This window comes from Bos taurus, chromosome 19, assembly GCF_002263795.3.
Source record: "Bos taurus isolate L1 Dominette 01449 registration number 42190680 breed Hereford chromosome 19, ARS-UCD2.0, whole genome shotgun sequence".
Taxonomy (NCBI): Eukaryota; Metazoa; Chordata; class Mammalia; order Artiodactyla; family Bovidae; genus Bos; species Bos taurus.
The window spans coordinates 48605395-48633320 of record NC_037346.1 but is presented as its reverse complement, the minus strand read 5'-3'; the positions used below and the strand labels follow the sequence as shown (position 1 = coordinate 48633320).

General features: G+C 43.8%; 2 protein-coding genes across 3 annotated transcripts in view; one reads left to right on the top strand and one right to left on the bottom strand.

The window, feature by feature from the left end:
* MILR1 (mast cell immunoglobulin like receptor 1) overlaps positions 1 to 13991 on the bottom strand; it is a 36174-nt gene extending 22183 nt beyond the window's left edge. For both annotated transcript variants that reach the window (XM_005221088.5, XM_002696100.6), the window contains exons 1-3: positions 13904 to 13991; positions 8800 to 9069; positions 805 to 1089 (exon numbers count right to left, since the gene is read on the bottom strand). In XM_005221088.5, the coding sequence (XP_005221145.1) occupies positions 805 to 1089; positions 8800 to 9069; positions 13904 to 13991 (643 nt within the window). The remainder of the gene's footprint in view (positions 1 to 804; positions 1090 to 8799; positions 9070 to 13903) is intronic.
* PECAM1 (platelet and endothelial cell adhesion molecule 1) overlaps positions 13936 to 27926 on the top strand; it is a 94091-nt gene continuing 80100 nt past the window's right edge. The window contains exon 1 of the mRNA XM_005221002.5: positions 13936 to 14025. The gene's annotated coding sequence lies outside the window, so the exon portion shown is untranslated. The remainder of the gene's footprint in view (positions 14026 to 27926) is intronic.

Sequence of the window (27926 nt, the reverse complement as noted above, 5' to 3'; positions counted from 1 at the left end):
CAGATAGCGCCTTCCGAAACACAAGACTGGGACAGGAGCTGCTCTTGCCCCCAGTAGAGAAATCTAGATTCACCAAGCATTAGCAGTAGGGCATTCAACAGCCAAGGAGGAAGGTACCGGTGTTAGAAGTGAGTTTTTATTTAAATGATTTTAAAAAGCACAAGAAAATCAAGAGACCCCACCAGCTTCAAGAGATGCAGGACTTCCCTGGTGGTGGAGTGGGTAAGAATCCGCCTGCTAATGCATGGTACACATGTTCGATCCCTGGTCCGGGAGGATTCCACATGCCATGGTGCAACTAAGCCCAGTTCACCACAACTACTGAGCCTTTGTGCTGCAGCCACTGAAGCCCATGTGCAGAGAGCCTGTGCTCCACAAACGAGAAGTCACTGCACTGAGAAGCTCGGGCACTGCAACGAAGAGTAGCCCCCACTTGCTGCAACTAGAAAAAACCCATGCGCAGCAATGAAGACCCAGCATGGTCAAAATAAATGCGTATATAAAAACAGTGCTTAAAAAAAGAAAGTGAAAACAAAGAGTTACAAATTCTAATGTGATTGCTAAGAACCTGAGCAGGAAACAAGTCAGTTCAGGAAGTCTTACAACAAGGTCCCTTCCTGCCCCACTCTAGGTTTTTCTATGGTTCCTTTATGGCAGAAAGCAGCCCCATCAGAGCGAATGGACCCTATAGAAGAAAAAGTACTTAGAAGCAGGTGGGCGAAGTGGGAAATGGTGGGCAGAGGACAGGCTGCAGTTTCTGGAAGTAAATCTAGACCCTGTTGAACGAATTCAGGTAGCCCTTACCTGTTGAGGGTATGGTGACAGGTTTACTGTATTTTGCATGGTCAGGCAATCTGTTTTTAGCTTTACACCTGTACTCTTTCACTTCCGCAGTGTTACTCTTGGTTATGTTAAATTCAGCAGGCTTCCTTACATCCTTGGAAATAACTGGTGATATGGTGATGTTTTTTTCAAAAAAAATATAATTGATAGGCAGAGAGCCGTTGAATGAGATGCAGCGTAGCGTTATATATCGGTCTGTTTTTGTTTGAATGACGCTAATGTTCAGCACCGGTGCAGTCACTGGGTCTAGAAAAATGAAAGTGCACGTTAAATGGCTGAGCAGATTGGTTCCCTCACTCAGTCCACAAACATGGATGGAAGCCCTACTCTATTCCCGTCTGTTCACCCGAAGATGGACAACACTGCTCTTGTGAAGTCAAGCAGCTCGCAAGAAGCTCCATGGGGAAAGATCAATAGGTATGTGGTTAACCCCATGTATCCTGGCATGAACCAGGCTCTGAGAAAGCCAGAGAGTGGAGAGCATCTCTCTGCTTTGAGGAGCTGGAGTGCAAACTTGCCTTTTATCAGAATTCACCATTTGTTTGTGGTTGATGGTATAATTTTGTCAAAGATCCAGCTCCAAGTATGTAGTTGAGAGGTGCTTTTAGTCCCAATCGTTGTAAGATAAGTGTCTTTTTTTTTAATCAAGAAAGTCTAAAAATATCATCTTTTCTCACAGTACTGTCGTTTATAGAATTCAGCTGTACAATTATCTTTCAGTTCCTCCCCAAAACAGGAAGTAACCCTGATAAATAGAGTTAAGGGAAATTCTTGACCAGAAACGAGTGAGTCTGGTGGGCTCTGTCAGATCATACCATACTTCATGGGAGAATCCAGCTCTGTAATTTGTTATATAGTTCTTTAATGAAACAGGATTATAGGGAAAGAAAGATAATCGCTGAGTACCCTTCATGTGTTGGGGTCACTACACATGTTATCTTGGTTCACTCCACAACAGCACACAAGGTGGACAGCATTATGCCCACTCCACAGATGAGTCCATTGAAACTCAGAGACCACATACCTAATAAATGGCAGAGCCAGGGCCAGTTCCCAAGCAGATACTTTTGTTTTTGACAGTACTGTGCCATTTTAATAACTGGGTGCAGAAACAATGAAACATGTTTCATTGTTTAAGTCAAAGGAAAGAAGCTAACAAATTAGAGTCTTCTTGCTCCATCCCTCCCTCCCCTGAGCAGGAATCCCGGTGGCAGCATCCTTGACAGAGTGGTACCCAGGGATGGGAGCCTCAAAGAGCAACTTTGTTTGGGAATAGCATCAATAGACTGTTCTTCCTACGAAAAACTGAAATCTACTTCCTGCAATTTTCAGGAATTGATGTATTCATGATGAAGCAGAGAGCATGGACTTCTCTCTGAGATAAGATGGTTCAAACCAGAATAAGGGTGGATATCTAAATTTAGTGGAAAGATGTAAACTTCCCTCAGAGTTTGTAAAAGGACTGGTAAAGGGCATCACAGCATCACTGTGATCAAGGGAAGGGAGTTGTAACTCTTCCATAAATCAGTTGTTTTTTAAATTAAAGGAGTCCTTTAAGGCTCATTCAGATGCCACCTTCCCCATAAAACTTTTCCTAAACCCTCCAGGCGAAAGTTCTCCCTCTTCTGTCTCCTGCAGCACTTGATCCCATCCTCATACTACTTTTTCTGCCTCTTATTTTGTGATCCACTTGAATGTCTCCTGGCCACCTCAAACATAACCTTTTGAAACTGAACTCTAGTTAATCTGCTAGTTAATGAATCAATCGGTAGGTAGATAAACATTATTAAAATTATATTCTTTTTAAAAATGTTTTTATTCATTCAGTCATTCATTTAGTTCTTTTGTGCCTAGAACAGTTAACATGAGGTCTACCTTCTTTTTTTTTTTATTATTTTTTATTGGCTCACAGTTGATTTACAATGTTGTGTTAGTTTCTGCTGTACAGCAAATTGAATCAGTTAAATGTATACATACATCCACTCTCACTTGCCATATAGTTCGTTACAGAGTATTGAGTAGGGTTCCTTGTGCTATACAGTAGATTCTTTTTTTCTTTTTTAAATTGGAGTATAGTTGCTTTTCTATGGGAATGGTCTTGATCCCTGTCTCCTGTACAATGTCATGAACCTCATTCCATAGTTCATCAGGCACTCTATCTATCAGATCTAGGCCCTTAAATCTATTTCTCACTTCCACTGTATAATCATAAGGGATTTGATTTAGGTTATACCTGAATGGTCTAGTGGTTTTCCCTACTTTCTTCAATTTAAGTCTGAATTTGGCAATAAGGAGTTCATGGTCTGAGCCACAGTCAGCTCCTAGTCTTGTTTTTGCTGCCTGTATAGAGCTTCTCCATCTTTGGCTGCAAAGAATATAATCAATCTGATTTTGGTGTTGACCATCTGGTGATGTCCATGTATAGACCATTCCCATAGAAAAGAAATGCAAAAAAGCAAAATGGCTGTCTGGGGAGGCCTTACAAATAGCTGTGAAAAGAAGAGAAGCAAAAAGCAAAGGAGAAAAGGAAAGATATAAACATCTGAATGCAGAGTTCCAAAGAATAGCAAGAAGAGATAAGAAAGCCTTCTTCAGTGATCAATGCAAAGAAATAGAGGAAAACAACAGAATAGGAAAGACTAGGTATCTCTTCAAGAAAATCAGATACCAAAGGAACATTTCATGCGAAGATGAGCTCGATAAAGGACAGAAATGGTATGGACCTAACAGAAGCAGAAGATATTAAGAAGAGATGGCAAGAATACACAGAAGAACTGTACAAAAAAGATCTTCATGACCCAGATAATCACGATGGTGTGATCACTGACCTAGAGCCAGACATCCTGCAATGTGAAGTCAAGTGGGCCTTAGAAAGCATCACTATGAACAAAGCTAGTGGAGGTGATGGAATTCCAGTTGAGCTGTTCCAAATCCTGAAAGATGATGCTGTGAAAGTGCTGCACTCAATATGCCAGCAAATTTGGAAAACTCAGCAGTGGCCACAGGACTGGAAAAGGTCAGTTTTCATTCCAATCCCAAAGAAAGGCAATGCCAAAGAATGCTCAAACTACCACACAATTGCACTCATCTCACATGCTAGTAAAGTAATGCTCAAAATTCTCCAAGCCAGGCTTCAGCAATATGTGAACCGTGAACTTCCTGATGTTCAAGCTGGTTTTAGAAAAGGCAGAGGAACCAGAGATCAAATTGCCAACATCCGCTGGATCATAGAAAAAGCACAAGAGTTCCAGAAAAACATCTATTTCTGCTTTATTGACTATGCCAAAGCCTTTGACTGTGTGGATCACAATAAACTGTAGAAAATTCTGAAAGAGATGGGAATACCAGACCACCTGATCTGCCTCTTGAGAAATCTGTATGCAGGTCAGGAAGCAACAGTTAGAACTGGACATGGAACAACAGACTGGTTCCAAATAGGAAAAGGAGTTCGTCAAGTCTGTATATTGTCACCCTGTTTATTTAACTTATATGCAGAGTACATCATGAGAAACACTGGACTGGAAGAAACACAAACTGGAATCAAGATTGCCGGGAGAAATATTAATAACCTCAGATATGCAGATGACACCACCCTTATGGTAGAAAGTGAAGAGGAACTCAAGAGCCTCTTGATGAAAGTGAAAGTGGAGAGTGAAAAGTTGGCTTAAAGCTCAACATTCAGAAAACAAAGATCATGGCATCTGGTCCCACCACTTCATGGCAAATAGATGGGGAAACAGTGGAAACAGTGTCAGACTTTATTTTTCTGGGCTCCAAAATCACTACAGATGGTGACTGCAGCCATGAAATTAAAAGATGCTTGCTCCTTGGAAGGAAAGTTATGACCAACCTAGACAGCATATTCAAAAGCAGAGACATTACTTTGCCAACAAAGGTTCGTCTAGTCAAGGCTATGGTTTTTCCAGTAGTCATGTATGGATGTGAGAGTTGGACTGTGAAGAAGGCTGAGCGCCGAAGAATTGATGCTTTTGAACTGTGGTGTTGGAGAAGACTCTTGAGAGTCCCTTGGACTGCAAGGAGATCCAACCAGTCCATTCTGAAGGAGATCAGCCCTGGGATTTCTTTGGAAGGAATGATGCTAAAGCTAAAACTCCAGTACTTTGGCCACCTCATGCGAAGAGTTGACTCATTGGAAAAGACTCTGATGCTGGGAGGGATTGGGGGCAGGAGGAGAAGGGGACGCCAGAGGATGAGATGGCTGGATGGCATCACTGACTCGATGGACGTGAGTCTGAGTGAACTCCAGGAGTTGGTGATGGACAGGGAGGCCTGGCGTGCTGCGATTCATGGGGTCGCAAAGAGTCTGACACGACTGAGCGACTGATCTGATCTGATAGTTGCTTTACAAGGTGTTATTTTCTGCTGTACAATGAAGTGACTCAGCTATATGTATACATACAGCCCCTCCCTCTTGGACCTCCCTTCTAACACACCCCCATCCCACCCCTCTAGGGTGAGCACTGAGCTGAGCTCCCTGCGCTATAAAGCAGGTTCCCACTAGCTATCTGTTTCACACGTGGCAGAGCACATACCATCAGTCCCAATATCCCAGTTCATCCCACCCCTGCCATATTCACACATCTGTTCCCTGTGTCTCAGTCTCTACTCCTGCCCTGCAAATAGGTTCATTTGTACCGTTTTCTAGATTCCACACATATGCAGTAATACATGATTTTTTTTTTCCTCTTTCTGACTTTACTCTGTATGACAGACTCTAGGTCCATCCATGTCTGACACCGGTCAGAATGGCCATTATCAAAAACTCTACAAACTATAGGGACTTCCCTGCTGATCCAGTGGTTAAGAATCTACCTTGCAAAGCAGGGGACATGGATTCAATCCCTGGTTGAAGAACTAAGATTCCATGTGCCACCAGGCCACTAAGCCCAGGAGCCCAACTACTGAACCCCAGCGCTCTGGAATCTGTGCGCCACAATGAAGGATCCTGCATGATGCAACAAGAATCCCACGTGCTGCAACTAAGACCCGATGCAGCCAAATACATAAATAAGTATTTTTTTAAAAAAGTCTACGGGGACAACAGAGGATGAGATGGCTGGATGGCATCACTGACTCGATGGACGTGAGTCTGAGTGAACTCTGGGAGTTGGTGATGGACAGGGAGGCCTGGTGTGCTGCGATTCATGGGGTCGCAAAGAGTCGGACACGACTGAGCGACTGAACTGAATTGAACTACAAATGATAAATGCTGGAGAGGGTGTGGAGAAAAGGGAACCCTCTTGCGCTGTTGGTGGGAATGTAAATTAATACAGCCACTATGGAGAACAGTATGGAGTTTGCTCAAAAAACTAGGAATAGAATTACCATATGACCCAGCAATCCCACTACTGGACATATCTGGAGAAAACCATAATTCAAAAAGACACGTGTACCCCCATGTTCATTGTAGTACTATTTACAATAGCCAGGACGTGGAAGCAGCTGATAGGTCTAATGACAGATGAATGGATGAAGAAGATGTGGTACATATATACAATGGGAGATTGCTCAGTCATAAAAATGAATGAAACTGGGTTATTTGTAGAGATCTACCTTCTTAACAAAGTTTTAAGTGCATAGTACAGCATTGTTAACTCTAACCAAAGTTTTATACCCATTGAACAACTTCTATTTTTGCCCCTTTCAGTAAATGACACCACTCCTTGTCCATCAGCTGATCACAGTAGACACCTGAGGGTCATTCTTGACTCCTTCCTCACCTTTAGTACCTATGATTCCAAACCTAATCACTCAGCAAGTCCTGTTGTTCCTCCCTCCAAAGTCTGTTCTGACCCCGTCCACTCTTCTCCGTCTCCCCACTGTTTATCTCCTGGATGACTGCAGAAGCCTCCCAGCCAGTCCCCAACCTGTACCCTTGCCCTGCCCCACCCAGGAAGAATTAAATTCAAAGACGATAACTGGGGTCATAGGCCTGACTTGGCTCTCCCCTGCCCTTTCCAGTCTCACCTGAGCTCACCGTCCCTTCATCTGACCTCCAGCCATACCAGTGGCATATTACACCCTTCCCAACAGCCAAGTTCTTCCTCAAGGTGGAGCCCCCAGCACAGGGTATTATCCCTTGACTAGAGCCTTCTTTCTCTCACTGTAGCAAATCATTGCTCATCCTTCAGGGGTCCCCTGAAATGCCAGCCCCTTAGAAAGTCCTTCCATAATTATCTGGGCTTCCGAGGTGGCGCTAGGGGTAAAGAACCCATCTGCTGGGACTTCCCTAGTGGTCCAGAGGCTAAGACTCTAGGGGTCCAATCCCTGGTCAAGGAACTAGATCTCCATATGCCACAACTAAGACTCCTGGGCAGCCAAAAAACAGAACCCGTCTGCCAATGCAGGAGACGTTAAGAGATGTAGGTTTGATCCCTGGGTTGGGAAGATTCCCCTGGAGGAGGACATGGCAACCAACTCCACTATTCTTGCCTGGAGAATCCCCATGGACAGAGGAGCCTGGTGGGCTACAGTTGATAGTCGAGTTGGACACGACTGAATTGACTTAGTATGCACACAACTACCCTATCTAAGGAAGTCACTCCCCATTCACCACCCACTCCCCAACTTTTCTCCATCACTGTGCCAGTTTCTTTTTCTTTATAACCGTCAACACAGTTTGTGATTATGAATTTATTTGACTGGGTACTTGGGTTTCATGCCTCCTCAATTAGACTATAAGCTCCACCAAGGCAGGAACTAATGTATATCCAGGGCTTGGCACATTGGGGATATCATTAACTATTCAATGAGTGGATCAAAGATGAATGAATCTGTGTTCATGGCTCATATCCCTTACTGAGTTGGCAACAAGACCATGATTTAGGTGTCATCGAAACTCTGGCAGCATGCAAGACAGTTATTCACATGGGGTAGGCACTCAATAGATGTTCAGTTCAGTTCAGTTCAGTCACTCAGTTGTGTCCAACTCTCTGCAACCCCATGAATCGCAGCATGCCAGGCCTCCCTGTCCACCACCAACTTCCAAAGTTCACCCAAACTCATGTCCATCGAGTCGGCGATGCCATCCAGCCATCTCATCCTCTGGCGTCCCCTTCTCCTCCTGCCCCCAATCCCTCCCAGCATCAGGGTCTTTTCCAATGAGTCAACTCTTTGCATGAGGTGGCCAAAGTATTGGAATTTCAGCCTCAGCATCAGTCCTACAAATGAACACTCCTTTAGAATGGACTGGTTGGATCTCCTTGCAGTCCAAGGGACTTGCAAGAGTCTTCTCCAGCACCACAGTTCAAAAGCATCAATTCTTCAGCGCTCAGCTTTCTTCACAGTCCAACTCTCACATCCATACATGACCACTGGAAAAACCATAGCCTTGACTAGACAGACCTTTGTTGGTAAAGTAATATCTCTGCTTTTGAATATGCTATCTAGGTTGGTCATAACTTTCCTAGTCTGACCTAAATGAAGATGATACAGGTTTATAATCTATAAAAAAATTCTACCAGGCAGTGTAATCACTGCTGGAAACACATTGCAGGAAACTAGTGCATTTACTTTGAAGACAGGATGTGGAAAGACTGTACACAGATCTTGAGAGAGTGTTAACCAGCAGAACAGAGAGTCCACTCTATAACAGGAAATAATTCCCCCAAATCACAGGGCCCCTGAGTAACAAGCGTTTTGCTGCTGCTGCTGCTGTTGCTAAGTCGCTTCAGTCATGTCCAACTCTGTGCGACCCCATAGACGGCAGCCCATCAGGCTCCACCATCCCTGGGATTCTCCAGGCAAGAACACTGGGTTGTCATTTCCTTCTCCAATGCATGAAAGGGAAAAGTGAAAGTGAGATCGCTCAGTCGTGTCAGACTCTTAGCGACCCCACGGACTGCAGCCTACCAGGCTCCTCCATCCATGGGATTTTCCAGGCAAGAGTACTGGAGTGGGGTGCCATTGCCTTCTCCGAACAAGCGTTTTACTTACCGGCAAATGTGAAGTTGAATGGAAGACTGTATTTTGAACAGTTAGCAACTTGGACTTTGCATTTGTAGGGACCCAGATCATGGGCTTCTGAGACTGTTAGGTTAAAAGTCACGGGTTCACCTTTTCCATCCTGGGTTTGCAGGCGTTTATCACCCCGAAACAAAAAATAGGTAATCTCTAGTGATTTGTTCTGTTGCAAACACGATAGAGATACATTCTGACCCCTCCTGACTGTGTCCGTTTCTGAGTGCAGACTTGGAGAAGGGAGTTCTGGAAAACAAAACACAAGAGAAAGTCCTTTTTACCATCCAGTGATAATCACCCCATGGTTGTCAAGCCACATTTTGTGGGTCGAGGTGGTGGAGACCCTCTTTTCCTGGCGAACTTCCCAGAGATGGGGGGCATTTCTTGCCTGCGCATCCAGGCTGGACAGTGTGTGAGGAAGTCTCGGCACCTCCAAAGGCCTCTCCCAGTGAGAGATGGGTGACCTCACTGAGCTCTTTTGTTCTGGCTTGGAACTTACTGGTCCCTGGTACCAGACAAGGCCACACTATGACCATATTAGATCGAGACAAAAAGACCAGATGACTCCTGTCTAAACACAGATGAGGACGTGAACATCGTCCAAAACACAAAAATGGCCAAATATCCCTCTAAACTGGCTAGTACGGTTGACAGCTGCTTCTTTATCCGTCACGGTTTTTGTCTTGCATTGCTTATCTTTTGGATAAGAATTATGTATTTTATTTTTAACTACTTTATTTTACTTGGCGGATAATTACAATATTGTTATGGTTTTTTGCCATGTATCAACATGAATTGGTGAGAGCTTATACATGTGTCCCTCTATCCTGAAACGCCCCCCTACCTCCTTCCCCTCCCTATCCTTCTAGTTTGTCCCAGAGCCCTGGCTTTGGGGGCTCTGCTTCATGCATCAGTCTCACGCTGGGTATCAGATAAGAATTACTAAGATGCCCAACCGTGTTGTTGTTTCCATTTGCTAAAAGAATCCAATTCAGGGACTTCCCTTGTGGTCCAATGGCTAAGACTCCATGCTCCCAATGCAGGGGGCCTGGGTTTGATACCTGCTCAGGAAACTAGATAAATTTAAAAAGAGAGAGAGAGAGAGAATCCAATTCAGAGTAAATCCTGCTGCCTCAAATCTTCCTCCAAGCTACCGAACACAAATCTTATTCTAGGATGCCCTCTTGCTCATTCCCATGGTACACATTTTCCCTCAAAACCTAACTTTGTTCAACTACACATGTGTCTCCAGTGATCTTTGGCTGGAGGACATTCATAATAATAGTTTTTAATCTCTAAAAAGTAAGGACTGTTTGGTAAAAATAACAATACCATTATCCCACCTGAAAATTAACAATATTTTAAAAATATTACCAGATATCTAGTTAATGTTCAAATTCCCCCAACTGTCTGATTTTTCTTTTAGGATCCATGATGGTCTGTTGTAGTTAGTTGAAATGTTTCTTATATCTTTTTTCATCGATAGATTTTTCCGTCTCTTTTATTCCCCCTGTACTTTATCTGTTGAAGAGAGCAAGTTGTTTGTTCTGAAGTGTTTTCCATGGTCTGGATTTCTTTAATTACATTCCCATGGTGCTCCTTTATCATGTTCTTCTATCTCCTGTCCAGAGGCTTGATGAAATTCAGATTAGCTTTTATTTAGCAAGAATGTAACTTAGGGGGTAGGTGTACTTCCATTAGGAGGCACATAATGTCTGATTATCTCTCTTTTTTGTTTGTTAGCAGGCTTTGATGATGGTTACCCAGAAACATTATTTCATTGAGTTTCTTAGGTGGCACAGTGGTAAAGAACCCATCTGCTTAGGCAGGAGATGCAGATTTGATCTCTGGGTGAAGAAGATGCCCCTGGAGGAGGGCGTGGCAACCCACTCCAGTATTCTTGCCTAGGAAATTCCATGGACAGAGGAGCCTGGTGGGCTACAGTCCATGGGGTCACAAGGAGTCAGACACACGCCTGAGAACACATGTGCACACTGATAATTTCATTAGACGCTACAAAATGGGGATATACCAATTATTTTTCATTTATAACCCATAATTATCTAAAGAGAAATACTCTTGTCAACTCTTTGGTTACACTCTGGATCGGTTTGTCTAGAAAAGGGAGGATAAATACTAGATTCTCTTCTGTTATTGACCAATTTTAAAAAATAATGAGTTGGTTTCCTAGTATCTTAAAACAGTGAGATGTTTCTCCTTTATTATTGTTATTTTTGTTTAAGAATCATTGTGAACTCATAGATGTAAACATATTTGATGTGTCTCAACCTATTACACTATTTAAACTTATTTTATTCTTATAGCTTCTCTAAATGGCCTCCTGACTCTTTTTGCCACAATCCTAGTAATCTCTGATAGCTTGTGTGTTTGTATTTTATTATTTAAAAATGCCAAAAAAAAAAAAAATGCCAAGGGAAGAAATAACCCTCATCAGAAAATCTAATGTTAAAATTTAAGATTATAAAAGAATTAAGAGAAATACACAGAAACATTTTTATATCATCTGTTGGAAAAGGTCTTCCAAGTAAGACCCACAAAACAGGAACCATAAAGAAAAGACTGAAAGAAATAACTATTCTAAAACTTTAAACTCCTCCATGGAAAAATTAAGACAAGTGGAAGCCTAGAAGAAAGTACTTAAAACATAAATAAGCATCAGATCAGATCAGACCAGATCAGTCGCTCAGTCATGTCCGACTCTTTGTGACCCCATGAATTGCAGCACGCCAGGCCTCCCTGTCCATCACCAACTCCCGGAGTTCACTCAGACTCACGTCCATTGAGTCAGTGATGCCATCCAGCCATCTCATCCTCTGCTGTCCCCTTCTCCTCCTGCCCCCAATCCCTCCCAGCATCAGAGTCTTTTCCAATGAGTCAACTCTTCGCATGAGGTGGCCAAAGTACTGGAGTTTCAGCTTTAGCATCATTCCTTCCAAAGAAATCCCAGGGCTGATCTCCTTCAGAATGGACTAGTTGGATCTCCTTGCAGTCCAAGGGACTCTCAAGAGTCTTCTCCAACACCACAGTTCAAAAGCATCAATTCTTCGGCTCTCAGCCTTCTTCACAGTCCAACTCTCACATCCATACATGACCACAGGAAAAACCATAGCCTTGACTAGACGAACCTTTGTTGGCAAAGTAATGTCTCTGCTTTTGAATGTGCTACCTAGGTTGGTCATAACTTTCCTTCCAAGGAGTAAGCGTCTTTTAATTTCATGGCTGCAGTCACCATCTGTAGTGATTTTGGAGCTCAGAAAAATAAAGTCTGACACTGTTTCCACTGTTTCTCCGCATAGGATTCTTTTAATATACATAAGATAAATGTGTTAGTCGTTCAGGCATGTCTGACTCTTTGGGACTCCATGGATTGTAGCCTGCCCAGGCTCCTCCGTCCATGGCATTCTCCAGGCAAGAATACTGGAGTGCGTTGCCATTTCCTTATCCAGGGCATCTTCCCAACCCAGGGATGGAACCCAGGTCTCCTGCATTGCAGGCAGATTCTTTACCGTCTGAGCTACCAGGGAAGCCCTAATATACATAAACCAATAGCAAATTAATAAGGAAAAGACAATCAAATAAATGGTCAAATAATATGAATAGGTAATTCTCAGAAGAAGAAATAGTGTTCGAGGGATGGCTTGGGTGGAGGAGGGGTTTAGACCCCTCAAAAACGCCAGCAATCTACACTTTGATCTGGACAGTTAATATTTTCTCAGTCTTATGTAAGCTCAGATTCAAGATAAGACCTCACTTCTCTTTCCAGCCAGATTGCCATCCCTAAATGTCTTTTATATGGGCGTGCTAGAGCTTTCGTAGTCAACAAACATGAGAAAGGAGCACAGCTTTATGAGTGACGAGGCAACCACGAACTAAAACAACATTGAGATATTATTTTTGTCCTCATCAGATTGACACAAATTTAAAAAATTGATTGTATCCACTGTCTGAGAGAGGGTGAGAAACTCACACTCTACCCATGTCTGTGGTCAGCGTTGGTGAACATGCACCAGTTCAGCGTGTTAGGAGGGCAACTTAGCATTAGCTGTAACAATTCAAATGGACACGGCCTTCGACCCAGCCGTTTCAGTTCTAGGATCTTATCCTGCATGAACTCACATGCTCATGTGTCCACAAAGGATATTTACTGCAGTATTGTTTCTAAGATAAGGAATAAAATAAGGGAATGATGGTTCCATGAATTATGACTAAGTCCTATTGTGAACTGCCATGCAACTGTTGAAAAGAAGGGAGCTAAATCTACAACTTCCTCTTAGAAAGAAGTCTGGGACGTGTTAACTTTAAAAAGAACAGGTCACAGAAGAGTTTGTTTGCTTTGATATTGGAGCGAAAAGGACTGTTAATAGTAGTTGCTTCTGGACACAGAGATGGGAGAGGGACTGGGGATCTGTTTACAGCAGAACGTTCACCTTTTACAGTATAATAACAACAACCTGGGCTAGCATTTACTGATGGCTCCCCACGCACTCGGCTCTGTGCTGAGGGACAGGGCTTGTCTCAGTCTTCACAGCAGCCCTCCCAGGGAGGTGCCTTTATTCCCCCCGACCCCACTGCACCCCCCTGCCCGCTGCCAACCCACTCCCCCGCTTCACAGAGAATAGAAATTAAGCTTAAAGTGGTTTTCATCATGTGCCCAGACTACCAGCTGGAAAAGGGTAGAAACAAGGTTAGGACCGCAACAAGCCTGGCTCTATGATGATAAACTGCCTCCCAGGATATGTTTTTAGTGTCACCTGAATTATTTTACAACAATTGTGGGTTGATTTTCTAATTAAAAAACAACAGAGAAAGAAAGAACCATTTCATTGTTTAAAAAAAAAAACAAGCTCAACATTTTGTTTCTTAGTTTCAGGAAAGATTCTCTGACTCCCTCCCTAAAATCACTTCATTTTAAACAGTACAAAGTGGAAAAACTCTCCTCTTTGGCTGTTCATCAAAAAGCACAGAAGAACCCGCTCATGACGGCGCACGATTAAAGCTGACTGTCTCACCATTTCGGTGAAAGCGGCTTTAGTACAACAGAGAAGTACATGAAACTTACCATTTGTTTTTCTTACTCTTTCACAATCCAGGGCAGCCTTTTGAACTGAAAGAGAGAAAAGGAACACGAGAAAACTCTTCTTCCACATGATGTTTTGGTTTGGAGATTCAAGCTTCGAAATGGTAAGTGAGCCTCAGATGTGACAGAAAGAAAAATGCCCCAAAGAACGGCTGGTTTAAATAGCCCCACATTCTCTTGAATGAAATCGGGGAGGAGGGCAAAGGAGTCCTGATGGCCTCCCTGCCTCCCATCAGCGAATCACAGAGAGAACTTCCTCTTTTTCGACAAATTTAAAGAAATTGGAGTTGTGTGGACTAGCCTGATGTGAGAGGACTGGTTGGTGTGACCCTGTGCTCCTCTGTGAGCACGTGTAGGCAGAGAGGGATATGGCAGGTTGCTTCTAATTCAGGCTGGCAGGGAAGCGGACTGTGAGAAAAAGAGAAGGTGTGGCTACTATGGGCTTCCCTGGTGGCTCAGTGGTAAAGAACCCACCTGCCAATGCAGGAGACCCAGGTTCAATCCCTGGGTGGGAAAGATCGCCTGGAGAAGGAAATGGCAACCCACTACAGTATTCTTGCCTGGAAAATCCATGGACAGAGTAGCCTGGCAGGCTATATAGTCCATGGGGTCACAAAAGGATCAGACATTACTTAGCAACTAAACAACAACAGCATTGTCTTTATGCAAACCCACCTGATCATCTCTTTTTGGATTCAGCCTGGGTCAAAAGGAAGTGAGTGGAAAGTTTGGTTTAGTCTTGGGGAGCAATATTGGCTGTCTAGAGAGAGACACAGAAACGTGGCAGGAGAAATGCCTGACTGTGTTAAATGCTGGCTTCTAGGCCTTGCCCCAGGCTTCCTGGGGATGAAACCTGGGGCTCTGAATTTTCTCCAGGGCCCCAGCAGCCTCAGCGTGTCTAAATTACAGCCCTGAAGCGGCTTGTGATTCACTTCCACCCAGTCCAGACTTCTAACTCTGCCAAGTGGATGCATATTTTACTGTCACCAGCATGAAGTGGGGAGTGGGAAGGGGGTGAGGGGTTCCTGAGTGGCGGGGGCTGTGATTGGGCTGTACCACTTGGGTTACTGGTTCTTTTTTTCTTTTCTTATTTGTGGTTTTTTTTTTTTTTTTTGGCTAAGCTATACAACTTGTGAGATCTTAGTTCCCTGACCAGGGAATGAACCTGCATCCTCTGCAGCGCACGTGCAGAGTCCTAACCACTGGACCGCCAGGGAATTCCCAGGTTACTGGCTCTTGTTGCCTGAAGAGTTGACTCTGAAGGCCTCTTGCATTCTTGTGGACAGGTGCCCTCTCCGTGGGGAAGACACATCCCTGCCTGGGTGCAAGTTCTTCCAAAACATCATCCAGTCTCCAGTATTAACTTGCTCCAGGGGCTCCTTGCTTGGGCTCCCCAGGTTCCTAGCCTGTTGTGGTCAGTCATGCCCAGCCGCATGGGGGTCTGAACAGAGCCCAGGGCTTGCTGCCATCGCCCCCACTTCCTCCCTGTCTGCTGCCACTGTCTGGAAGCAAATCATCTTAGCCCTCAGTTTGTAAAAGAAAAATGCAAAGTTAGCCCTCAGTTTGTAAAAGGCCTTTATTTCCTTCCAATAGTAAAAGTTACTTCTCAGGCACCCACCCTTCCAACAAAGGCAGCACTCAGTGACTTCAGATGGCAATATTGGTGGCAATTTCTTTCACTAAAGGAGAGGGAGGGAAAGCACCCCACCAGTTTAATCTCTGGTGGCATAACTCTCAACGCCAGAATTTCTGCTAAAGGGAATCAGAGGTTTCGGTTTTGACGTTTCCCACCAGTGTCTTATCCATCCTGGCCTGAGAACTGTCATGCCCAGAAGGATGGGGGCTCTTTCAGAAAAGCTGACGTGTCTGGGGCATTTCTGCATGTGGAACTTTCAGCTCAGGCAGGAAGCCTGCAGACCGCAGCAAAAGAAAGCAGACAGCAAAGACAGCAAAGGAAACTGGAGGAAGTTCTTCTTAGGGCTGTTAGTAAACATTACTAGGAGTACCTTATCGAGGCCCCCCAAAAAGGATCATAGTTTATCAAAGATTACACAACAAATCAGATAGAAAGTCTCAAGTGGAAAAAGAAAAAAGTTCATTCATGGACCTGACACGTTGCATGGGGCCCAAATCCTGACGAATCTGCACTATCATGGTCCACGGAAATTCGTCATATCAGTAAACTTTCTAGTTGCAGCACACAGGCTTCTCATTGCAGTGGCTTCTCTTGAGGCAGTGCACAGGCTCTAGGGTACTCAGGGCCCAGTAGTTGAGGCATGTGGGCTCAGAAGTCGTGGCTCCCCGGCTCTAGAGCACAGGCTCAATGGTTGTGGTGCGCGGGCTTAGTTGCTCTGAGACATGTAGGATCTTCCTGTATCAGGAATCAAACCTGCATCTCCTACATTGAGAGACAGATTCTTTACCACTGAACCACCTGGGAAGCCCTATACCCAATATTTCTATTATCTTTTATTTCTAAATCACAAAAAATCATTTAATCCTTTGGTTTAATTTCATTTATGCTCCCATGAAAGTGAAAGTGAAAGCAAAAATTGCTCAGTCGTGTCCAGCTTTTTGCAACCACATGGACTACAGTGCATGGAAGTCTCCAGGCCAGAATATGGGAGTGGGTAGCCTTTCCCTTCTCCAGGGGATCTTTCCAACCAAGGGATCGAACCCAGGTCTCCCGTATTGCAGGCGGATTCTTTACCAGCTGAGCCACCAGGGAAGCCCAAGAATATATGCTCCCATATATCTTTACAAATACCATTTAGTAGTGTCAGGATTTTGCCCTCAAATAACAAATGCATTTTAATATTATAATTTATTTTAAGATATTATATTTTTCTCTTGGAATTAACATTTATTTTTATTTTATTATAAGAAATCATGCCATAGTTCTTCATTTTTACAGTATCTTTCACTTCTCTTTCATTTATTGAATTAATATTATAAATCTAAAAGTATTAAAATCTCCACTTGATAATAAGCCTATAGATTTATAATAAAAAAATCTCCATGTGAAAAGATGCTAAACATCACTAATTATCAGGGAAACGCAAATCAGAATCACAGTAAAACATCACCTCACACCCGTCATAATGAAAGTGCAAGTCACTCAGTTGTGTCCAACTCTTTGAGACCCGCATGGACTGTATCCTGCCGGATCTCTCTGTCCATGGGGTTCTCCAGGCAAGAGTACTGGAGTGGGTTGCCATTTCCTTCTCCGGGGGGTCTTCCCAACCCAGGGATTGAACCTGGGTCTCCTGCATGGCAGGCAAATTCTTTACTGTTTGAGCCATCAGGGAAACTCACCTGTCATAATGGTTGTCATCAAAAAGACAACAAATAACAAGTGTTGGTGAGGATGTGAAGAAAAGGGGACCCTCATGCACTGTTGCTGGGAATATAAATTGCTGCCGCCACTATGGAAAACAGTATGGTGGTTCCTCAAAAAATTAAAAATAGAACTATCATAGAGATCAGCAACTCCACTTCTGGGGCGTTTTCTGAAGAAAACAGAACACTAATTTGGAAAGATATAAGCACCCTTATATTCACTGTAGCATTATTTACAACAGCCAAGCTATGGAAACAACCTAAGTCTCCATCAATAGATGAATGGATAAAGAAGATGTAGCATATATATATATATATACACACACACACATACACACAATGAAATATTACTTACCCACAAAAGAATGAAATCTTGCTGTTTGAGAAAACCTGGATGGACCTAGAGGGTGTTATACTAAGTGAAATAACTTAAGGAATATGATAAGTCAGTTGCACTTCAAATTAACAAATATTTATTGTATCTATGTAATAATATAAATATAATGTAATATAAAATATAATAAATAGAAGTATTAAAATTTATCTTAGAATATCCCTAATTAGGGCTCCTCTGGTGGCTCAGACTGTAAAGAATTCTCCTGCAATGTGGGAGACATGGGTTCGATCCCTGGGTTGGGAAGATCCCCTGGAGGCGGGCATGGCAACCCACTCTAGTATTCTTGCCTGGAGAATCCCCATGGACAGAGGAGCCTGGCAGGCTATAGTCCATGGGGTCGCAAAGAGTCAGACACGACTGAGCGACTAAGCACAGCACAACACATCCCTAATTAACCATAAAACTCCCTAAAATATTTACTTTTCCAAATATTTTACCACTTCCATTAAAATAAACACGTAAGAGTTCAAAATTTCCAAACTGCGACTGTTGTACCACAAATTCTCCATTAAGTCCAGAAGCCTTCCCATTTTCATTGTCTTGATTCTCAAGTCTTGAGACATAATATGTAATTCTCTCTGATGTTTGATGAAAGAAGGTAAATTAAAAGTTTGTCAGAAAAATACTTTAAGATTGACATGATTCACATCTTTTTTTGGGGGGTCTCAGTTGTGGCACTCAGGATCTTCCATCTTCACTGGGGCATTAGAATCTCTAGGTGCAGCATGTGGGGTCTAATTCCCTTAATTGTAATTGAAACTGGACCTCCTGCCTTGGAGAGAGTCTTAGCTACTGGACTACCGGGGAAGTCCCTCCATCTTTAACTACATCACCCATTGGTGACTATGGAGGGTTTGACCCCATCTGTCTGAGGACAGGTTCCTGGGCAATAGAGCCTGAGACAGGCTTCTTGAGTATGTGGTTTATTGAGGGAGGGCTTGAAGGAGAAGGGACGGGGATGGGCACATAGAACAGGATGTGGGAAGAAACTAAGCAAAGATAGGGTCCTTCTGAACTTGACCCATTGTCTGCTCCCTTGGGGTGATGTGGGGTGTGAGTTGTGCCGTGGAGTTCGGTCCATCTGGTGGCAAGACACCTGCACCTTCCCTCCACTGTTGAGTCATGGTCATGGGCATGGGGGCATGTGCGAGGAACCAGCCAGGCATCTCTGGGTAAGCCATCCCTCAGAGAGGATGTGCCGCTCTGCCCAGTCAGCCGTGGAGGAAGGGAGCTGGGCTACTAGCCTACCACCAAACGAAAGGGTCTAGAAACAGTTTCTAAAATCTTGGCTGACACTCCAGATTTCCCAGACTTCTTCTTTACCCTGCTCTAGTACTCCCACCATGCATAAAACCCAGTAAGATTTCCATGAAACATCATGGAAACCATATTTCTCAAGCACTGACAGTAAAATTTGGATATAGTATTTTACATGTTCCTCCCCTTTAAGAGATGAGCAAAAATAAGCAACTATTTTTGAAGACTTGAATATTACATTTTGATTTAAAAATACATGTTAGGAAGTAGTTGAAACTGGGGGGAAATGATGTAGATTTTATTGCCTTAATTTATAAATTTTCAAAATGTGTTTTATTTCAATAGTGACATTTTATAACAAGTGGAGCCATTAATTTAGGTCAGAATGCTACACACATGCTTTTTTATTCTTTTTTGGAATTCTTTCATTTTATGTCTAAAAATAATTACTTAAAACTATACATTAGATTGTGTTAAAAGTCTGATAGCAGTTTCTGAATATTGTCACTTGTTTCATAGATATAATTTTGATGTTTTAACTTCCAGAATTTTTATTATTTCAAATACAGATTTAAGATTTTTTTTTCATTATTTTCCTCACTAGAATTGTAGAATTTATTAGAGCAATGAGCTTTGTCAGAGCACGATTACCATTCCAATGAAATATATTTAGTATTTTCAATTTTTTGCATCATAACTTCTGAGCCCCATCTATTCACAGCACAACTTCTGAGTCCTGTTCATGTTTTCTGTTCGAATAATCAAATTGGTTTTCATTCCAGAAATAGAAATCATTTGCTTTATTTTGTACTGCCTTTTGTGCAGTGTAAAAAGACATTCTGGGCTGTTCTGATCTGAGCAGAAGATGTTCTGGGCTGCAGCTCACTATTTCTGATTTGTTCCCATAGATTCTGTACTTGATTGAATGGTGCCCCCTAGACTTCATACCCGCCCAGCATCTTAGAATGTGAGCTTATCTGAAAATCAGATATTTGCAGATTTAATCGATTAAGATGGCCATGCATGTGCATGTGCCAAGTCGCCTCAGTCGTATCCTACTTTTTGGGACCCCATGGACTGTAGCCAGGCTCCTCTGTCCATGGAATTCTCCAGGCAAGAATACTGGAGTGGGTTGCCATGCCCTCCTCAGGAATCTCCCCAACCCAGGGATCAAACCCGTGTCTCCTGCAGCTCCTGCATTACAGGTGGATTCTTTAGCGCTGAGACACTGGGGAAGCCAAGATGACGTTGTATCAAGGTCCTTATAAGAAGGCAGCTTTGTGAGTCTTTGAAGGGATTGGAGCTGACAGGGACTTTGATAATTTCCTCTTCTTCTCCAGTTCTCCTGTATCATGATGGCTGGGCTGCTGCTGAGAGGGTTGTCTGTTCCTGGACCCTGGAGTGATGACAAGTGACCTCCCCTCTCGCCTCTCAGGGAAAGGGGTGCTGAGGATTCTGGGAATCTGGACAGTTCACAGGGCAGTTGTCAGTCTCACCCTCCTTGTCGCTATTCTTCCTGAGACTTGCTCCACCTGCCCACAGCTGGGAATGGTCAACTTTGGTGTTCATGCAGGCCACCAGCCAGTTGTGGGGGTCACCACTCAGGAACAACACAACATAAATGGATTCACCAGGGTCTTTTCTACTTGGGTTTGCTGTGCTCTCATCTAGAGTGGTTCAAAGGGGAACCACTCATCTAGAGTGGTTCAAAAGGAACCACACGGGAAGGATCTAGCCAGGAACATCTAGCCAAGGGTCAGCCCATCAGATGCGGGCCAGTTCACCCCATCCTTGTAGTAACCCTGTGAGCTGTTCTGTTTCACAGATGGAAAAACTGTTCAGGAACAGAACGAGGTCTCCAGCTGACAGAGGCAGATCTGGGATATTAACCAAGGTGCTTAGGCACACCGAGCTACGCAGGTTGTTGTTGGAGGACTAAACACATCGCCCTTCTCCCTTGCATGATTGGGCTTCCCTTGTGGCTCAGCTAGTAAAGAATCCGCCTGCAATGCAGGAGACCTGGGTTCCATTCCTGGGTTGGGAAGATCCCCTGGAGAAGGGAAAGTCTACCCTTAATCTAGTATTATGGCCTGGAGAATTCCATGGACTGTATAGTCCATGGGGTTGCGAAGAGTTGGACATGACTGAGCCACTTTCACTTCACTTGCATGATCAGTGAGGGAAACACAGATCCACCCTCAACAGAAAATTCACTTTAGTGTATGTTCTAACCTTTATATTCTTGGAAGAAATTTGAAGTGGCTTCTACAACACCAGCTAACACCAGAATTCCTGCATTCACATCCAGACCTATATGTGCAGTCCTAGAAGCTTACCTGAAGCTACAAGTGTCCAGGGGCATCCATGCAGTTTTTCTTGTAATCATGAAAAACTGCAAACACCTAAATGCCTATCAGTTGGGAACAGGTTGTTTAAATTATAGGATTTTTTTTGACATTCTGTTATTTTGTTAAACAGCTTTTTTTGTGTGTGTGATGTAATTCACATACCATAAAATTTAAAGTTGTTCAGTGTTTTTTTTTTAGTATAGTCACAAAGAGTTGCAAACATCACTACATTCTATTAGAACATTTTTATTTTAAAAAATCAATTAATTAATTAATTTTAATTGGAGGCTAATTACTTTGCAATATTGTGGTGTTTTTTGCCATACATTGACATGACTCAGCCATGGATGTGCATGTGTTCCCCATCCTGAACCTCCCTCTCACCTCCCTACCCATTACATCCCTCAGGGTCATCCCAGTGCACCAGCCCTGAGCACCCTGCCACATGCATTGAACCTGGACTGGCAATCTATTTCACACATGATAATATACATGTTTCAACACTATTTTCTCAAATCATCCCACCCTCGCCTTCTCCCACAGAGTCCAACAGATTGTTCTTTACATCTGTGTCTCTTTTGCTGTCTCACATATAGGGTTATCGTTACCATCTTTCTAAATTCCATATATATGCATTAATATATATGTGTATATATATATATACCTATATATATGTGTTGATGTTTTTCTTTCTGACTTTCTTTGCTCTGTATAATAGGCTCCAGTTTCATCCATCTCATTAGAACTGATACAAATGCATTCTTTTTAATAGTTGAGTAATATTCCATTGTGTTTGTGTACCACAGCTTTCTTATCCATTCGTCTGCCGATGGGCATCTAGTTTGCTTCCATGTCCTGACTATTGTAAACAGTGCTGCGATGAACATTGGGGTACAAGTGTCTCTTTCAATTCTGGCTTCCTTGGTGTGTATGCCCAGCGGTGGGATTGCTGGGTTATATGGCAGTTCTATTTCCAGTTTTTTAAGGAATCTCCACACTGTTCTCCCTAGTGGCTGTACTAGTTTGCATTCCCACCAACAGTGTAAGAGTGTTCTTTTTTCTCCATACCCTCTCCAGCATTTATCATTTATAGACTTTTTGATAGCAGCCATTCTGACCAGAGTGAGATGGTATCTCATTGTGGTTTTGATTTGCATTTCTATTAGAACGTTACCCTGAAAAGGAATCTCGTACAAGATATTTTGGAGCCATTAAAAAAAAAACCAAGTTCTATGTATTTAAATGAAAATATATTTGTAATGGGCAAAAGGTTCAAAAAAGCACACTGCAGAAAATAAGTGCTATTCCATCTATTTATAATATCTATATCTACACATGTTTATATGGTTGTTCACTCATTCATTTATTTATGTATGCACAGTCCTCTGGAGAAAGAAATGGGAAAGTTTTATTTTCAATCACTTTTACGTACCATTTTTATGCTATGTATTTTATATAATATTTTTATATCAATGCTCTGTTTCCACTGGAAATATTATAATAACCAAAGGGCAAAATAAGCAATGGGGGTGTCCCAAGCTGATAAAGAAGTGTTAGAAGTGGTTGGTACAAATGTAAAGGTAAAAAACATGATTTTTTGTGTGTCTAATCTGATATTCCATTGTGTGTTAGATGCTCAGTCATGTCTGACTCTTTGCGATCCCATGGACTGTAGCTCTCCAGGCTCCTCTGTCAATGGGATTCTCCAGGCAAGAATACTGGAGTGGGTTGCCATTCCCTTCTCCAGGGGATCTTCCCAACCCAGGATCAAACCCAGGTTTCCCGCATTGCAGGCAGAGTCTTTACCATCTGAGCCCCCAGGAAGCCCCTTCCATTAGATGGCGCCATTGTAAAAGTTTTACATTAGATATTCCTTTAGATAAAATTTTACGTTAGATATTGTAAAAATTTTACATTAGGTATTCCATTAGGTGGTGCCATTGTAAAATTTTCTGTAGCTTCAAATCAGTCATGGAAGGAACAGACACACTCATTAACTATTTGTCTGTGAAGACTTATTATTATTTTTCCTTGCTTTTCTTTTGTCACTTGAAAAAGAAAAAGAAAAGTTTAAAGCACTCTTCAGTAATACCCTATTATTTCAAGTCAATGGGAGTAAATGAAATGAGATACTTTTTAAAGAAATTTAGTCATTAGATGAAAACTACTGCCAAATGCATTTAAAACAGGCACATAGGGACAAGTTGCTTTCTCTCTGTCCTGAAAAAGTTCACCACTGATATCCTGATTACCAGAAATGCAAAATGCTATCTGTTACTTTGAAATTTCCAGACTTCTGAGCAGACTGAGATTCCTATCTTTTCTCCACCACCAACTCCTCTATTATTTCTTAACTAAATCTCATTATTGGAAAGATTTTACCCATACGGTAATAGCATTTACTAAGTAGCTAAAGGTTTTTCTATTTTCTGTTTCTGTATGTATGTATTTGATCAGTTGAAGTTCTTGATAGACAAAGGGACAAGCTTGCTGGGTTGATATAATTCCAGCCAGAAGCTGGAGGAACTCGAACTGGGCGGTAAGAGCATGGACCCTGGCTGGGGCCGGCCCCGACCAGCCTGGCACTGCGGACAAGTTATGGTGGGATTGGGTCACACGCATGTAAATCACATGTCGCCCTGCAATAAACGCCAGTTACTATCATCAACATCTTATTCAGTGTGTGCGGCCGTATCTTCAGGCAGGTACTGATCATGCCGGTTGAGCCCTGTTGGTCTGAGTTCACCTGTGGGCTGATGAATAGATTTGAGGAAAGCTGGGGTATGGGTGGGGAGTTGTTTTTGTGGTTTTGTTTTCCTCCAAAAAGGTTTATTGTTTCCATTTGGTCTAGGGATTGCTATAAAGTTCCAGGGCAATTAAAAAGCTGGCTGCAGAAAGGCTTCAGCTGTTATAAGATTTAGTTTAAACTCTTGAAGTATTTTGGAGAAGGAAATGGCAGCCCACTCGGGTATTCTTGCCTGGAAAATCCAATGGACAGAGGAGTCTGGCGGGCTACAGTCCACAGGGTTGCAAGGGTTAGACACATCTTAGCGACTAAACCACTTAAGTATTTGCGTGAAGAGTTTGGTTTCATTTTTTCTGAATGTGAAACCACAGAGAGACCGGCCACCCCATATGCGGTTTGGATTGCATTGTCCCACCACACACCTCACAGTCACGGTGTGGTGAGTTCTGTGGACCCAGAAAGCAGGCCTCTGGGCTGCAGTTACATGGATTATTTCAGTCTCTCTCAGTGTTTGCAGACTGCCAGGGCAGTCCGGCTTTGGTGATGGCCAAGAGCCACCTGGCCTGGCCCTGAGAGGTGAGCCTTTCCCAGCCCAACCAGGGCAGGCGGGCAAGGAGGATGGGAGGGGTTCTCAGGCGATCTGAGGGGCCGATCAAGGACCCCACACGCCTCACAGGGTGAATGCTGATGCCTGGCTTCCTGGGCCCAATCTTGGAGTGACTCCACTAAGTGAGATAGTGTGTGTCAAGCTCATACACTCGCACTGTGCCTGGTGTGGACACGGCAGCTGAAAGCAGGCTTCTGTGAATTCAGAGTTCTTCTGACACATACTGCTGAACACCCCACTGAGGGCTCCATCTGAGGGTTTGCAACAGAGAAGGTCCCGCGTTAAGACAGCTGATCCTTTAGCAGCCTGTGCTTACTGAGCACGAAAATGCTGTATGCCAGCGTTTTCTAAGTGCTCTGTATGTGTTAACGTCTAATCCTCACCAGTGCTAGAAGGCAGTTACAGTAAGTCCTTGCCATACGGACCTTCAACTTGCGAACTTTCAAACACTCGAACGTGTGTTTGCACGTCCAATCACGTGACTTAGTTCGTGTGTCTGGAGTACACTGTCACGTGCGTGCATCCTCTACAAGTACTTGTGCTTTTGGGTACTTTACGGTACCGTGTAGAGTATAGTAGTACAGTGTCTTTATTTTAAGCCCAGGATGTCCGGAAGCAAGCATAACAGCAGTGGTGATGTAGCTGGTACTACTGTATTTTTCAAGGTACTGTACTGTAAGGTTAGAAATGTTTCCTTTATTTTTTGTGGTTTTTTATATGTATTATTTGTGTGAAAAGCATGATACACCTATGACAGTACAGTATTATACAGCCAATTGTGTTATTTAGGTACCTAGACTAACTTCATTGGATTTACGAACAATCGGACTAAAGGCATCCACTCTCAGAACAGAACTCGTTTGTACGCAGGGGACTTGCTGTGCTATCGTTCTCTGCATCCTGCCTGTGAGGAAGTGGAAGCTCAGAGAGATCAAGTCCCCTGAGGTCGCACAGCTCGTCTGGCCCTAGAAGAGCATTTTCTTACTCTACTCTGTGCTGACTCACATAGTGTTGGGGTAAATTCTGAGGGAGCCCAGAAAGCGAGGTGTCTGAACCATGGGGAAACCTTCCCAGGCATCTTGCATGAGGGGTTAGCAGACCAGAGAGTGACGGAACAGCATTCCAAGCAGAGGGAATGGCATATGCAAAGGTAAGAGGCGAGAGAATAAACAAGGCTCAAAGAAGAGTAACCAGCAAGGCTCAGGACAAACATTTCAGAGCGTTTCCAAAAAACTAGAATTTTCCTTGGGAAATATAGTCTAACTTAAGCAAGGGAAAGAGTCAGGTGAGAGCCCTGAAGACTTTCAGGAGCAACTTGCAGCAAGTGTCTTAACTTGGTGAGTTGTCTCTGGCCCATCTCCCTCCCTCACCAGGCCTGTTCTTCTGTTGCAAAAGGCCAGTACTACCCGTATGTGTGCAGCTCACATAATAGAACCCAGGATCACGCAGGGCTTAATGTAGGATAGGTGCTTGTGCTAAGTTGTATCTGACTCTTTGTGACCCCACGGACTGTAGCCCATCAGGCTTCTCTGTCCATGGGATTTCCCAGGCAAGAATACGAGAGTGGGTTGCCATTTCCTTCTCCAGGGGATCTTCCCGACCCAGGGATCAAACCTGCATCTCCTGCTTTGGCAGGCAGATCCTTTACCACTCAAGCCACCTGGGAAGCCTGTGAACTGGAATAATGTGGGTGGCATACATGGGGGAGCTTAACAGTTGGCACGTGGCCACTCAGGTGTAAAGTCCTACTGGGCCCGATGTTCACCTTTAAGAGGAGCCCAAGCCCCTTCCCTTCAGCTCTCAGCAGTGGAGGGTTTTCCATGTCGATTTCCATCTAGCTGTGACCCCTCCCTCTTCGTCTACCTGTGGTTCTGGAGTCCCAGCCTGGAGAGGCGCCAGGCTGCTACCAGACTCTGGAGCTGGGACAGTGTTTGCAGGGGAACCAGAGCAAAGGAAAAATCCTGTTGCCGACTCTCCCCCTTCGGCTTCCCAGTGATTTATCACTATGGACACTGAGCTCTTTTCCTCTTTGCTGCTGGCTGGCTGGAGGGGGGCACACATTGTTAGTGCCCTGGCTACGCAGATCAGCAGTTCCTTCCTCTTTCCTGTTGCAGAAACGCCACAGTCACCACCGTCGTCCAGGAACAGCAGCTCACACCTGAAGAGCTCGGTCTTGGGGAAAAACAATCCCATTTGATTCCCCAGGGGTTGTGGGGGGAAACAATGCTCGTGTGAGAACAATGCAGCCTCGAGGGCTGAACTGGGGCCCTGTCTTTCCCCTTCCTTCAGCTTTCCTTGCTGCACTTTAAAAATGGATTTACAGGCAGATGCAGGTAGTCCGCATTGTGTTAGGTGGCAGTAAACGCAAGGCGCCTTTGTGGGGGCTGAGCCTTCTTTGAGGGCACACGGAAGGCAGATGTGGATACAGGGTGATGCAGATGCAGGCCAGGGGGCATTCAGAGGAGACTTCATACCTGTCATCATCTATCACTTTCACTTTCCCATGAGTTTCAGGTGCCGTCAGCTGGAGGCCTAGTGAGAGCTGGCTTTCCTGGGGTCGGTCCGGGACTCAGGACATTCCTTAAAGGCTGGTGCCTGGGGGATTTCCCTGGCAGTCCAGTGGTTAAGATTCTGCTCTTCCACTGCAGGAAGCAAAGGTTTGACCCCTGCTTGGGGAAATAAGATCCCACATGCCACACAGTATGGCAGCCAAAAAAAAAAAAAAAGTTGGCACCCTGAGTCTGACATCACACATACTGGGGTAGGTCCTGGTATAAGGACACAGGGCATGTGGTGAACGGGGACCCCAGAGACCATGAAGGAAGCTCCCTGGCCAGGAAGTCCTGAGACAGTGCCTGGTCCACGTGGGCTGCACGGGCCGGTTGTGGCCAGCCTCAGGGACCTTGTTTGTAAGTTCACCTAAGGGATGTCTCTCTTGGCCTCAACCTATGGGGGGAAGAGGAGTCTAAGGACACCTCACATTTATCCATTTCACTGTTCGAGAGGTCCATCAGGAATAACCATCTACATGAAACTGGTCTTGAAATTATCCAAGAAGGAAACACTTCTTTAGGAGAAGCTCGTGCATTTTAGCTAGGACGATGTTCAAAACCCCTTTACCTCCTCGAACATCCACATCTTTCCTAGGTCTCAAAATATTCCTGTTCTCTTTCCATCTTGAAGGTTCTTTTATCGGGGAGAAGATTTCTAAGTTTCTTCCAGATTCTAAGTAGCAACCTGAACATTCATGTTTTATTTTTGTCAGGGGAGCTGCCTGAACCCCCAGACCCCAGGGGAGCCCAGCCTTTAGG